This window comes from Hevea brasiliensis, chromosome 5, assembly GCF_030052815.1.
Source record: "Hevea brasiliensis isolate MT/VB/25A 57/8 chromosome 5, ASM3005281v1, whole genome shotgun sequence".
In the NCBI taxonomy this organism is placed as follows: domain Eukaryota; kingdom Viridiplantae; phylum Streptophyta; class Magnoliopsida; order Malpighiales; family Euphorbiaceae; genus Hevea; species Hevea brasiliensis.
In genome coordinates, this window is record NC_079497.1 from 12844605 (window position 1) to 12860358 (window position 15754).

General features: G+C 31.9%; 2 protein-coding genes across 3 annotated transcripts; one reads left to right on the plus strand and one right to left on the minus strand.

Annotated features, from left to right (window-relative positions):
- The first annotated feature begins 3526 nt into the window (after window positions 1–3526).
- Window positions 3527–7431, plus strand: LOC110644083 (E3 ubiquitin-protein ligase AIRP2). 2 transcript variants are annotated; one of them, XM_021796700.2, is made up of 5 exons: window positions 3527–4042; window positions 5072–5222; window positions 5372–5438; window positions 5595–5826; window positions 7075–7431. In XM_021796700.2, exons 1-5 carry the CDS (start codon window positions 3978–3980, stop codon window positions 7283–7285), a joined length of 726 nt encoding a protein of 241 aa, XP_021652392.2. In that variant the 5' UTR covers window positions 3527–3977; the 3' UTR covers window positions 7286–7431. The 2 variants fall into 2 exon arrangements, with proteins under 2 accessions (XP_021652392.2, XP_021652393.2); XM_021796701.2 differs by lacking the exon at window positions 3527–4042 and adding an exon at window positions 4055–4728.
- A 1622-nt stretch (window positions 7432–9053) lies between these two features.
- Window positions 9054–12453, minus strand: LOC110644085 (high mobility group B protein 1). Its single transcript, XM_021796707.2, has 8 exons — window positions 12177–12453; window positions 11250–11333; window positions 10885–11013; window positions 10741–10798; window positions 10578–10622; window positions 10082–10162; window positions 9912–9995; window positions 9054–9344 (listed from the first exon to the last, which is right to left on the minus strand). Exons 2-8 carry the CDS (start codon window positions 11315–11317, stop codon window positions 9300–9302), a joined length of 510 nt encoding a protein of 169 aa, XP_021652399.2. The 5' UTR covers window positions 11318–11333; window positions 12177–12453; the 3' UTR covers window positions 9054–9299.
- Window positions 12454–15754: the final 3301 nt, after the last annotated feature.

The following is a 15754-nucleotide window of genomic DNA, read 5'->3' on the forward strand; positions in this document are numbered from 1 at the left end:
GTCTAATCAGTATTATTTGCTAGTTTTAATGTCTAATCAGCATATTATTGCTTAATCTTATGCGCAAAATTTGGCTCTGGTGCGAGAGACCTTAAAGCTTCTGCTAATAAAATTATAACTACTATAACTATGATAGCAATAAAACTCCAACTAATCTTATATCTAGATTCAAAGATTAAGAAAAGTCACCTACAACTTGTATTTTTCACTCTATGGAACAATTATTTCAATTCTCAGCTGCTTTGGTGGTAAGTTATTTCTGTACTATGTTGCACCTGTTTTCATTGCTGTTCTTCTGAAGTGTGACTGTGAAGGCATTCATTTTATGATTATTTGGTCATTATGATATAATGTCAAGGAAAAATGACGTTTATATTTTTCAGTTAATTCAAGACAATTATAAATATGAAATTTTATTGATGAAGAAACGTTTTATTTTATTTTTTTTTTTTATAGGAGGATCGGGAAAGTAAATACTGGAACCTGATACTTATTAAGTGAGTGATGCGCTTTCAGCCATTACACCAAACCAGGCTCGTATAATGTTTAATAAATTAACCATACAAAAGATAAGAATTTTTCTTCCTTTTGGGAATTTGGGCAAACACTCAAAAACGTAACCTTTGGATGCTAATTTCTATGACTTTTCTCATTTTCTTTCCTTTTCTTTTTCTTTTTCTTTTTTCTATTTGTAACAGGTGAAGTCACTTCTAAAACTATAGATAAAGGGAGAAATATTTGTTTATGGTCAACCAACAAAAAAGAGACCTTGAGGTGTTTGTCTCATTCAAGGTGCAAAATAAATGATAACTTGGGATGATTTTGGAGAATAATGGTTAATGTCTTCGACATGATTAATCTTAAAAATTCCACTGCAGGTTGGAGCTACGAGTATGTCTTGCGAAGCGTGTGGCAGACTTACTGGCTACATGAGATCAACTGGGAAAACTCTGTTAATGTCTTTGATCAGCTTGCACAAAGTCTACAAGAGATGGAAGTAAGGTTTGAAAACTTCATGCTGATTAGACGTAGCTGGATGGCAAACTCATCAAATAAATCTGAATGTCACTAGGGAAATCTCCATGGGAGCTCTTTGATGTGCAACTGCAAATACCATTGACATTGCAATCATTTCAAGCTAACTTCTCCTGCACCTGAAATATGGTCTGTCAGCAAAAACCAACATGCTATGCCTATAACGTAGTCTTATACTTCTAGTCTTCTATATTCATCAATCAGATAAATATCACAGTGGTCATTTAACTTTATTAATATTTTTATAAAAATTAATGAATTTTAATTTCTCTCATAAAATATACAAAACTTCAATTTGATTTCATAAAAGTCAATATGATTGCAAATTAAAAGTTTTCGAGTAACTAGTTGATCTATCAATTATTTTATAAATAAAATATTAAAAATATTTAACATTAGATACTCACAACTCCTACCTATCCTTCATATATAATTGAAAAAAAAAAGTTAATCAATCATCTTGAGCTTTCTAAATGTGCCAAATAAATGAGTTTTCTATGACGTAGTGAGTGTTAGACACTGAAGGAGTCGTATATGTTTAAGATAAGAGTTGCAGAGATGAAAATGTTAAGGTGGATGAGTGGTCATACTAGACTAGATAAAGTCCGTAACGAAAATATTAAAGAAAATATAGGAGTGGCGCCAACTGAGGATAAGTTGAAAAAATAGAGATTGAAGTGGTTTGGTCATATGAAGCGTAAACATACGGACGCTCCAATTAGACAAGTGAAGCACATTAGGTTAGATGATAGAAAAAAAAAAATAAGAGATAGGCCTAAACTGACTTGGAGGAGAGTAGTATAACATGACCTAAAAATATTACACATTTTTAAATATTTAATCCAAAATCGTTTAGAGCGGAAAAAGAGAATTCATATAGTCGATCTTAAATTTTTGAAATAAAGATTTAGTTGAGTTAAGTTGAGTTATACTAATTAAAAATTATTAAAAAATAATTTAAAATTAAATTTAATTTAATAAATTTTAACCATAAAAATATAAAAATAATAAAATAATTTTTTTAATAATATTTAAAATAATATTTTTATTTAGAATAATAATTTTTAACTTCTATACACAATGTCAAAACAGGCATAATGCCGTCGGAGGCTTTGCTAAAATGGGCATCGATATTATTGCCTACGGCGGGCCCATTTCATTAACCAATAGGAAAACGTCGCGGTTTACGAAACATGGGACCCGCATTTAACGGCTGGATCATATCACTCAGAGAGGCCACGCGTCGCTTGATGTTACGTTCGACTTGACACTTTAACATAATGACAAATACCTCAATATTCTATTATCACCCAAGACGGCGCCGATTTTCCGAAGTAATATGTCTGGCTGCGGCTCAATTTTAGGTGCTTTCTGAGATAAAATTATTTCTTTTTCACGTTAATTAAGAAAACATAAATTTTATTTTATTTTTCATTTTATATATATTTACTTATATTACTTCATTAAAATTAAATAGTTTATATTATTAAATTATTTTTAAAACTATTGAATTTTATTTCTTTAATATATATTAAATAAAAAAATAATAAATTAATAATATTATTTTAAAGAGAAAGTGACTTATAAAAATAAACATATTTTAATGAGATGAGAAAATAAAAGAAAAAATAATTATTAAATTAAATATTTATATTTATGTTTATATATTTATTTTTTATATTTTAATTAATTATATACAAGTTTATATAAATAATAATTTAATAATTATAAAATTTATTTTTATGTAAAATCAAGTGTATATTAAACACCCATATGTGGGTTAATTTTTATTAATAGTTCCTTAATTTTGGAGAGTATTACGCTTTCGTTCATCGTTATTTTTATTAATATAAAGTCTCTCAATTAAAAAAATTATATAAAAGTCTTTCAATTTAAAATATATATGTATAGTACATTAAAATTTATTATATCAAAATCTCTATTATATCCCTGTCCAATATAATAAATAGCAATATTATACTGTAAAATAAAAAAAAAATTAAAGAAATTGAAATGTCATAATTCATATTAGTTTCTCTACTGTACTCTTTATGTTATGTCTATTAATTTTATTTAAAAGTTTAAAAATTATATTTATTGCTTAGGGATTATGTTATCGTGCTATGCTTAACATATTTACTTATATTTTTTTGTACCTAAAAAAGTTTTAAACATTTTTAGCATTGAATTTCAAAAGAAACAAAAAAACTTTTTAGAAAATATACCATTTTAAATATTATTAAAAATAATTTTAGAAAATTATTTTATTATTTTAATAATTTTATACTAAAACATTTCAAATTTAATCTTAAATTAAATTTTAAAACTTTATAATATAAATAAAAGATACGATGAAATTTTAATGAGAGATATTGTTGTGTAATATTTTTAAGTTCAAAAACTTTTATATAACGTTTTTAAGCAATAAAATGAAGTTGAGGATGGAAGTGCAAGCTAAAAATTAGCCTCATGTGCGTGTCTAAAGCTTCATTCAATGAGCTGAGATCGGTAAGATTACTGAGCAGTGATATCGGGGATTGGGTCGCTTTGTAGATTTCTCGGGAAATTGAAGGGTAGAATAGTAAATTGATTGATATCTTCGGTCTTCTTCTAGGCAGTAATAAACTCAACCGATGAGACACGGAGTGGAAGAAATAGATATGTCTAAATACTATTACGTGTGTTTCAAGGGAAAAAGCCAAAGTAGTAAACCCCACACTTCTTGCTCTGCTTATCCCCTTCTCCTCTTCTCTCACTCATCTATTTCTGTTGGGTTTTCTATTTTCAAGGGCTTTTGTTTTTGTTCTGTTTTCCTTCTTTTGTTTCCTTGTAAATTTGTTTTTGCTAAGGAGTGATTGAGTGGGTGGTGGTTTGTGAGAGAGTTGTTTGTTTGTTTTTTGTTTTGTTGGCTGATTGTTTCGTGGAAGAGCAAAATTGGGGAAATGCGGAAATCGTTTAAGGATTCTCTTAAGGCTCTTGAAGCTGATATCCAGTCTGCCAATACTCTGTAATTTCCTCTCTTTTCGTCTCTCTTCACACCCGGCCCCCCCTCTCTCTTTTCGTTTAAAAAAAAATTCTGTTTACTATTGCTTTTTATATTGAATATCTGTTTCTGGGTTTTAATCAATATCAAATTTTCAATGATGATCTTTGAGATTTTGAGTTGTAGTTTTGATCTTCTTGCTTCGGTGAAGTATCATGTTACTGTGCATTGTTTTGTGACTTTTCACGCTTGCTGTTGCACACAGTAAATCACATAGCACTGATTTTGATATTTTCGAATACCAGATATGATTGGAAGTATCTGGTGTGCAATCATATCTGGTGTGCTGGAAGTTTTCATTTCTTGCATGGGCATTAATGTTACTTCAGTTCTAGGCGGCTTTACTGAATGGTTCAGTGAATAAAAAAACTTCAATTTTTTTTTTTCTGAAATTTTCAATATCTAGTATTCACGATTTGAAGTTAATTCTCTGATAATTTTTGTAGCAAGGATTTGGGTTTGCTTTGGTTATGTATGATCCATCAAATATTTGCATCTTATTCCCCCCAAAAAAAAGCACATATAGAGAAAGCTGTTAGATTTTGCTAGAAAGCACTGAATTTAAGGTGATTGAGCTGAAAATCGGAGGATGAACAGACAATAAAAGGACCAAGCATGTGGTTTGTCTCTTGGCAGTCCTGCGAAAGAACGTATGTTTTCTTTTTAATTTGGTCAGATAAATGATGGCCATGTAATCTTGTTCTATTTGAAGTTGAGAGTTCAAGTTATGTCTTGTGAAATTAAGCTGTTGAGTATTCAGTATGGCATCTTTTCTTTAAAAAAAATCACTTGGTTGCCTTCCCAATGATCCAGCTCAATGTTGATCCTTAGAAATGTAGGAATTTAGCCTATAGTATAGTTTCTACATTTTTGTGGTAAGGATTTGTGTGCTTGGATGGAGTTGTGAATTATCCTACGAAATCTGGTAGTGGCTTTCATTCAGCTTGCTTTGTTCTGCTGATGCATAATAATATTTTTTTCATTGCGACACAGGGCTTCCGATTATCGTAGGGAATATAATGGTGCCTGCCTCCAGATGAGATTATCCTACAGTCCTGCTGCTCAGTTTTTTCTCTTTCTTGTTCAGTGGACTGATTGTCACCTTGCCGGTGCCTTGGGGCTGCTTAGAATTCTCATTTACAAGGTGATTTGCATTTTATTCTATGGCAAATGTGATTTTGATTTTGGTTCATTGAAATCAGTTTCTAATTGTTGAAGTCTCCTCCGCCTGTGCTGGCATAATGCTGCCTGTTCTTAATGTCAAGGGTATAATGATATGATGTTGTATCACAGGCTTATGAGGATGGAAAGACAACCATTTCTATTCATGAAAGAAAAGCTAGTATAAGAGAGTTCTATGGTGAGTACTGAGTACATTCAAGGCCATTAATATTTCTCCGAACTCTGTAAAACAATGTATTTTGTTGGTTAGAATTTGATTCATGTTCATGTTTTCTTGTAAGAAAGTTGTTGATCGTTGAGGTAACCATTCATTCATTTGAATCTTTGTTGACAGGTGTTATATTTCCCTCTTTATTGCAACTTCATAGAGGAATCAATGATGTAGAAGAGAGGAAACAGAAAGAGATTTGTGCCAATTACCGGAAGGAAGAAAAGATGGACCGAGGAAAGCTCTCTGAAATTGATCTGGAGAGAGAAGAAGAATGTGGAATTTGCATGGAGATGAACACCAAGGTTGTGTTGCCCAAATGCGGTCATTCAATGTGTATGAAGTGCTATCGAAATTGGTAAGCTAACCATTACATAATATTTTGTGTTGTTGTGGTATGCAATGCATGAATCCTTGCTTTTGAGATGATATTGGAACTGGTTAGTACTCAAATGTGTAGGAAAGGAAAAAGTACATGAGAGGAAACTCAATTCATGGCCTTTTATTTCCAAATTTTCACAACCAGGGAATTCTAATTTCTACATGATCGTAGTGGTCCCCCTTCAGCACTGCAATGAAAATGAAACAGTGGCAACTAAATTCCCTCAATCAACCTATTTTCAATTGATAGGCACATCGGACTAGTGTTTTTCTCATTTTGAAGCCATCAACACTTGATGACAAGTGGGAGATTGCGCAGCCTTTCTTGCTAGACATAGAAACTGTATTTTTCACTCCATTATGCTGCAGAGAATACATTTATAGGGATCAATTTTGAATGTGGGAATTTGATTTATTTAGAAGTTTATCATATTACCACTTGACTTTTTTTGTTGTTGGTGTTCTTTCTACTCCTACGAATGTTCAGAAATAACATCATCTGTTCATGTCATTTCAAAGTTGGTTCCTTCCAAAACAACCCTCTGCTTGAGTCATCTTACAGAAGCATCCTTCACAAATATGGCATGTCTGGTTTAAGTTATGGAAAAATTCATTAGCAAGCAAGGAGGTGCACTGGAAAATTCAAGATTTGGTAACATAAGCAAATACGAGGCAGAAGTAAGTTGTTGAAGTGCAAGAAAGAGATTTGAGAGTTGGAACTAGCTCATAACCAGAAGGGTACATCTAATATAAACGTTGAACTTATATGATAAAGAGTTTAACAACCGTTAAATCAAAAATTCGTATTAGGATTTATGCATAATCAATTAAAGTGTATATAATTAGTGCATAATCTAGATATAGATATTTGATATAGCAGTATATGAGGTCAAGTTTATAATAACCGCATCTGAATCAGAATAATTTGAACTCCTTGGGCGATGCATGATTAGTGCTAAGCTAAGAGCAAAGTTATATGACAAAGTAACCTTCCATTCCTCGTTTCCTCTAACCTAGGTGGACCAGGAACCTCAGTTCAGGTAGGAGGGCCAGGAACTCAGTTCAGGTTGTTCTGGTATTAAATTATTTGGCCACGATTGACGTAAACATTAACAAATAGAAGCACTGTGCTTTGTGGTTTATTTGGTAGCTATAAGTACAAATATCCTTTTTTTTTCATGCTTCAATTGATGCTATCAAGTGGGTGTTTTTATTATGTTGTTAGGCGTGCACGGTCACAGTCTTGTCCTTTCTGCCGGGACAGTCTTAAGAGAGTTAAATCGGGTGACCTCTGGATCTGTATCAGCAAAAATGAGATTGTTGACTTGTCAACAATTACTGGGGAAAATTTGAAGAGATTGTTTATGTACATTGACAGGTTGCCTCTCATTGCTCCAGACCAAATATATGCCTCCTATGGTCCCCAATATCGGTGAGCACTTTCTTACAGGACTGACAATTTTTGTAAATACTAGTTGATTGTTTATGATGATTGACATTGTTTTTCCTTCCTCAAGAAGACATTTTAGAATTGTAAATACATATTCATGATTCCATGAATTATTCATTCAGTTAGATTTCATTTATTATCTACCATGCTGCAACTGAAATGAACACAGTGTGTTGGTGATTTTCAGAAACTACATCCCAGTAGGCAATTAATAGCGATCATGATAGAAAATAGAAACAGGACTCTTGATTCAGAGGATTTATTATTCACCTGTGTATACCCATAGAGAGTGAAGTTGGAATAGTTTCTCCGACAATATGAGTACATTCTTTAGGGGGGAATTTTACATACGGTATCTAAACTTAGAGCTGTGTAATAGTAAGATATCTTAATTTCAATTTATAATATAAAATTCCTTTGATCTTTAATTTAATTAACACAAAAATCCCTTTTACCTTTATAACTAGTTTTTATGTTATAAGACTGGCATGGCATTGATCTTTTCTTAAAAAATTTAAAATTGGTTTTATACCCTTAAGTAAAATCATCATGCACTCTCTCATCTATCCCTTTCTTTCCCATTCATTCCGATGTCCTCTCTCTCCTTATTTCTTCCTTTTCTTCCCCAATTACCCCGATGCACTCTCTCACTTTCTCTCCCTCCCTCTCTCATTGGTTTCAGGCTTCCTACAAGGGAGAAAACTGTGTCCTTTCATTTCTTAGATTGTCTAGTATGCTTCATCAACCCGATTGACCTTGCACCAATCATGAATAAAGATGTTAAATGTGTTAGCATCTGGAGAAATGTGTGATATGAGCTCCAAGAAGATCTCACAGGCTTGCTCCATCCTCCATTCTTTCCCAAGTGTGTCCAGCAATAAGTTCATAGACTCTGTATTCTTCTATAACCCAAAAGTTCCTAAATTGGCAAATATCCTTATACAGCATTTTCCCATTCCCCTGCTCCTGAAAACCTTACAGCCCTTCTTATAGCCTTAACCAACCGTCTGTAAGCCGAACAAGATGACCTCTCTAAATTTTCTCTAACAACGCCTTCATCTAATACATTTGTTTCATTTTCCCTTGTGTGTCCCCCATTGTATCATAAGCTTCTGGTGTATGCTTAAAGCCATGCGACTCTGCCCATTTAAAGACACCCAATGCAGATTCACAATCATACTTAAACCGAGAAAGCTGTATATCATTACACACTTGACAGCGCACCCCCTAAATTTAAATATCATATGTAAAATTTACCCTATTCTTTAGTTGAACGTCAAAGAAAATCTAAGACATGTAAACACCATGAAGACGAAGCACCACCAGCTCACACGTGCTAACAATCTGCCATACTCGCACTCCATAACTAATATGTGGAAAGAAACTAATGAAATTTAAGGTTGAGCGAAGCAGCTCACAAGGAAAGTGACCAATAAAATTAAAATTTGAAACCACACATACATGTGAAGGCAGGTTAGTACTCCCAACAAAAGACGATTCAAGACTTAAATGCCTTGCGACTCTATTTGACACAACATCCATACAGAATTACAGGTAATATCCCTCATAATGTTTTATCTTTCTTTACACACCTCAAACATCTTTCAGAACCAATGATAAGCTTTTTTTTTTTTTTTTAACAGTACCCATGATAAGCATTTGAACTCCAATGATGTGCCCAAATATCATGCCACAGTCTAATTATATCAGGTGCAGGCAAACATATTAAAGATCAGAAAGTTGTGGGCACAAAGTGAGATTACAAACTATAGATATGGTATTTAGCTAAACTGAGACGGCTCATGTTTAGTGTCCAGTAACTGACAAGGCACTAATTTTCCTGCTTTGGACCTTTGGTTAGAAAAAAAAAAAAAAGAAGGAAAAGTTCCTTCCCTGCTTAAAATTCAACAATACCAAATACAACCTATCAATATGCATCTACAAGATCCAAAAATCTATCCTTTAAATCACATGATGCCCAAAATCAAAACCATCCAATTTCAATCATCATCATCTTCTTCCTCTTCCTCTTCCTCTTCCCCTTCCTGACAAGAAACAAGCAATAAAATTAGTGCGGACTGCTGACATCAGAATTACACACAAAAAGAAGACTCCTTTCTTTTCCTCTTTTGAAGTAAAAAAATAAGAGTTGTAGCCATAAAATTCTCCCCAATCTATTGACACCTTTAACCTGCTATGAAAAAATGGAGGAATTTTACTTGTTGATACTACCGATTGCAAAATTTAGTTAACAAGACTGTGTGATGATGTCCTACCCAACTTGACACACTCGACTCAGAAATTTTCAACTTACATTTTCCTTATTTTCTGCTCCATGTCACAAGCACACAAAGCAAGAAGAAACACCAATTTAACATTTCTTAATTTGGTAAATGAATTACTGAAGATGAACGATTGATGCAAACCTCAGCCAGATCCTAACAATACTGATTGTGAGCTCGAAAGCTCCAAGCAAGCAAAAGTTCAACAGTGAGAATACTTTCTAAAACAGTATGTAAATCAAAATTATGCGACTTGGGCATTGTGAAAAATCATGCAAATGAGATGCATTGTTAAAAGAATTAAACAAATAAACAGATTGGCGGGCCAACCTCTCCAGTAGCCTCATCATCTTCATCATTCACTTCAGACTTTGACCTGTCTGACTCTGCATTAGCGTCATCAGCTGTGCTCTCCTGTCAATACAACACATACCAGTCAACGTGTAATAAGTAACCACAACACTTTCTTGACTAGACAATGGCTTATCTAATATGTTCACCTGCTTCTTGTTGTAGGCATTCATAAGCTTTCCATACTCATCCTTTTTTTTGGCAGCTTTGGCTTCATACGGAGCTTTTTCCTGCCAAACCAAGAAGTTATCAATAATCATTTCATAGCATTAAAAAAACTTAAAACTTTTAATAACAGTGTCTGAATACATACATCTCAAAGATGAAAGCTTATATCCAACATCCCTCTACCAACAACACCACCCAAGCCGCAGCTGCCCCCCACCCCAAAAAAAAAAAAAAAAATCCTCCTCCTCTCCCCAACCCAAAAAAAAAGGTTCCAAGGTCAATTCAAGTAAACCCCACTAAAATGGTTTATGTGTTGAAATCCAAAAAAAGCATGAGATGTTAATCTGTTGCCAAGCTTTGAAAAAAAAATTCCCAAGCCTCCACAAAATTTTACTTCACTTAGCAAGTTCAAAACCAAGAGATACTCCACTAAAGGAGCAAAAGAAAGGACACATAGGAACACAAAGATGTACTTACAGCAGGAGACATTGATTTCCACTTCTCTCCTCCAGCTTTCCCAACCTTCAATTATAGAATGATGCCAAGGAATCAATCTCTAACTTCAAAGAGCTTGGATCATGAAATGGAAATTAAAATAAAATCTAACATATAAAATGGTCAAAATTCATTTATTGCTTACAGCAGCTACAGATGTCACATTAGGATTCTCTTTCTTGAAAGTCTTTCGAAACTCCTCACTGTAACATAGACACGGCATAAATTCAAAAGGCAATGCTAAAAATGCAAGTAGAAACAATCAATTAACTTCTACTAAGACGCATACAGGAAGACAAAGAAAGCACTAGGAGGCCTCTTTGGTTTGTTTGGGTCTTTCTTCGCCTTTTTCTCCTTCTTAGCTTTTTGTTTGCTAATTTTATCAGGAACAGCTGCTGCCTTCCTCTTTCCAACCTTTCTGAAAAGGATAGAGATAGATCCATCACAATAACATTTCGCTAATCGCTGTATCCACCATCAAATATGCAACATCAGATATCAATACAGCTTACTAAGATGGCAATAGCCAGCAAACCAATACCTTTTTATATAAGAACAACCTTCTCAATGCGCATGGCAGCCCCAAGCAAAACATAGAATACATATAATTTGATAATTATAGAGAATAAGAAAATACATACAAATTAAACTAACCTGTCATCAGCAGGCTTCAAGGCTTCCTTTGTGACCTTTGCTGCCCCTTTACCCTTGGGAGTCTTCATTGTTGCTAGAGTGTATCTGTAATTCAGTATCGAAAAAGGCTAAGATCAAATTGAGGAAATTCAATCCATAGTTGTGGTTCAAGTATCACTTATAAAACATTGCCAAATTTCCATGAAAGGCAAGTTTGCCAAGGAGCCAAAGCAATACCCGAATCACACAAGTCATAACACCATATTTTTAGTTTTTTATATACATAAGTATTAAATTAATTACATAAGCACAAAATTAACAAACACACGAAAGGAGGCAACGCATGGCGTAATTGAGAAAACTAAAGGCAATGATAAATAGAATAAATGACACTTCTGCAGCAACAAGATCAAAATCTGCAAACTTCAAACAAAAAAAAAAGGTTTTTAAAAATCCCACAAACCAAACAGAGCTAATAGAACACCAGGATCAATCCTAAAGTCAATTGGCCAAACTCCAAAAAGCTAAGAAAATTGATCATCAAGGACACTGAACTATTAAAAAATGTTAATGACTACAAAAAACTCTATTTTACACCGATATATAGATAAGAAATAATACCATTCAGCTTCAGTATTACCTATGAATTTTTCATATCTTAAATCAAATTCACCGTCTAGTTGAATATGAAAACAAACTAAAATTATAACCTTGAAATCTCTTAACAGCACCGAGAAAACGAAGTTATGATACTCCCTAATTCAAAATCACAACAGAACATAATTCAAAACCTAATAAAAAGGAAAAGGAAACAAAAAGAAGAGAAAACAGAGCTCTAACAACCAGGAAAATTCAACCAGTCCACTTACCTCAATTTTCCAGGAAACCAAACAAAAGAAACGAACAAAAGAAAAAGAAACAAAACCAGATCGAGAAAAACAAAGCTACCTTACAGAGCGAAACGGCGATGCCTTTATCAGAAACAGAGGGTTGAACACAAACACAGAATCAATACCCAGAGAGAATAACAAGTAATGGAAAGCGAAGGGTATGACCGACTGAGCAAGTACGAGTAGTGAACTTGAGAGAGTGACTGGAATAGCCGGTAACCTTTGCTTCCTGCCATCATATGACTCAGCGTGGATTCACGGGCTGTAGCCGGTTCTCAATATAGAGAACACGATCCCCATTATTTAAATTTAATAATATTTTCGGATAAACGCATTCGAGGTCACCCATTTTTTGATCTCGCTATTTTTTTATTATTATTGAAAGTTTAATATCTTTGTTTATAATTCCTTTATAAAAAAAAATTGAAAATTCAACCCTTTTTAAAAAAATATTCGATGTTCTAAAATTTTTTTCAAAAGTGTCTTTTCTAACGTCTCACTCCTTATTTAATTATTGCACAATTTTAGATATAAATTAATTATTACCAATTAAATATTTAATTTTATTTTAATAAAAAAAAGTGAATAAACAAAATTACTTATATTGTTAATTATGATAAAATTAATTAAAAAAAGTTATGAATAAATTTTTTTAAAAAAATAATGATTAATCTTGTATATTTTATTATTAAATAAATCTATGACGTTTGCTAAATGGTGGGCCCATTTGAGTGGCGGTAATGATTGGGGCCCAATTGTATCCAGTACAGGCAATGACAAGGAAGATATTTGTGTCAGGTTGACTTGAGGGTGGAACTTAACAAACTTACATTTTGACGCCTAACAAAATTACATTATATTTAGTTTCAACCATTTTATCACCAGAGACTTTTCAAAATTTTTGTTGGACTGTTGTGTTTACATAGATCAAGAATCAATTGAGTCATTAATGAATTTACTTTTAAAAAATTCTACATCCCTTAACTTAACAATAACATTAGAATTCAAGTCTAACAACCTGTATGCTTTAGAGTTTTTTGCATGCCCTATAAACATACTTCATAGAACTCTTGGCCCTAACTTAGTTCTTTTTTGGTCTAAAATTCTATAAAATGCTAAACAATCCTATACTCGAAGATAATTTAAACTAAGTTTCATTTCCTTTCATATTTCATATGGAGAAACCTTAGTTTTTCTAGATGGAATTCTGTTGTGCACATGACATATAGTAAGCAAAACTTCACCCCAAAGATTTAAAGGTAAACTAGCATTAAGGAGCATTGCATTTACCATATCAACCAATATTTTATTTTTCCTTTCTACTAATTTATTTTGTTGTGGGGTATATGGAGCACTTGATTAATGTATAATTCCTTAATTTTCGCAGTAAAAGAACTCATTTGAAAAATACACTTCACCTCTATCATTGCGCAAGATTTTTAATTTCTCTTTTTTTTTTTAATTTTCAACTTCTGTTTTGTACAATTTGAACATATTAAATGCTTCATCATTTGTTTTCATCAAATGCACATAAGTATATCTTGATTGATCATCCACAAAAGTAATAAAATATTTATTTCCACCTCTTGTTAAATTACCATTAAGTTCACATATATCAGAATGCGCAAGATCAAGCAGTAAAATATTTTTTTCAACTTTAGGGAAATGTTTCTTAGTCATTTTTGCTTGAATGTAGATTTCACATTTCTCTTTATATTCATTGATATAACTTATTAATCCATCTTTGACAATAAATTTTAATGATTTATAATTAACATATGCTAAGTGATTATGCCATAAAGAAAAAGAATAATCAACAATATAAACAGAAATATGCGGATTATTATTATTATTACTATTAGTAACACTTAACTTAAATATTAATAAGAAGAAACTTCTTTCTAGAAGTTAACAACACTTTATCACTACCTTTTCTAGCAATTTTGTACTACAATGATTACCCATTAATATTTTATGTCTATCTTTTGCTTCTTTACATTCTTTAAAATAAGACTTGTTATAGATATGAACGATAGCACCAGAATCATACTACCAATAATTCGATTTGGATATAGTAGCTATATGTAATTCTATAACTATTCCTATATGCATTTTAGAAACAATGGCAACAATTTCTGTAATCTCCTTAACCATAGTTGCATTATTTGCTTTGCTGGTACTGGTAGCATTATCCTCTTTGGGTTTCTTTCTAAACATGCAAACACATTTAAAGTGCATTTTCTTTCCTCAATTATAGCAAGTTTTGTCTTTCTTTGATTTATTTAAGTTATTTGAGTCACTTGCTTCAAAAATCTTCCTCTTCTTTCCTTTATTGTCTTTTGGAGATTTATTATTTCCATTAATATAATTTACTTTATTACCAGACTCTAAAGCAAATTTCTTTTCACGAATACATGATTCTTCTTCAATGCCCAAATGCTTCATGAGTTGGTCTAAAATAGAACTCTTAGAAGTATGTAATAACTTTCTTCTGTAGTCATTCCAACTAAAAGAAAGTTTAGCAATTATAACACCAACTTGTAATGGTTCAAAAACTTCTACTTTCAAATCTTTAAGTTTTGAAACTAAGATTTGAAGATCATGCACTTGATCCAAAATTGAACAACTTTCATCCAAACAAAATAAAAAAAATATAAAAATCAGGAATTTTTCAGTACCTTATTTTCCTTTATTGTACTTAGCCTCTAATGTAATCCAAATCTCTTTTGGAGATGTCATAGAAGCAAACATGTCATACCCTACCCCTCAGTAAGATGTAACATGATCTCGTAGTATATCTAAAGAATTATCGTACTTCGCCTATCATTAACCCATTAAATATACTGCAAGGGATTTTAAAATAATTTTCTTACTTTTCGAAGGTGGTGAACACTTTTGGTAGGAATTAAAAATATTTACTTGAAGTTTAAAGACTAGTTAAAACTTTTATTCATTTTTATTTTTATGCAAATTTTGGAAAATTTTCGATAGAGTGCTGTCTATATTTGGAAAAAAACAGTTCTTCAAACACCTATAAAAACACTTCCAATAATTCATTTCATCAAAATCAATCACTTCCACAACACAAATCAATATCATTTCTCCTAACTCCATAATTCAAAATAATTCTCAATTCAATTGTCTTTAGAAATAATATTAAATAACTTCATTCATATTCCACTAAAGAAAAATTAATTTACATTCATTACAAAACTCAAAAATAAGTTTGAACATTACAATAATTTACATTGCATTACATACCAAAATAATATTACAAGAGTTTTATACATTTGCTCAAATAATTTACACACATATATTTACATGCATATTCAAAATCTAATATACAAGGGTATACCTATAATATACTGATACGGTGTCCGCAAGTGCACGGGTCACAGTAGTATAGTTTTAAAAATTGATATCGATCCCACAGGGAATTGTGCTTAAATTGGAAATAAAAGTATAAGCAAATTAGAATGACAAAAATTAAAAGATATTAAAAATAAAATCTAAAAATTAAAATTAAGACAAAAATTAAAGATGTAAAATGAAATTTGGAATTAAAATTGGTATTTGAGGAATTAAAACTAGATCAATCAATTAACTAAAATTAATTAAACTAGATTACCCAAAAAA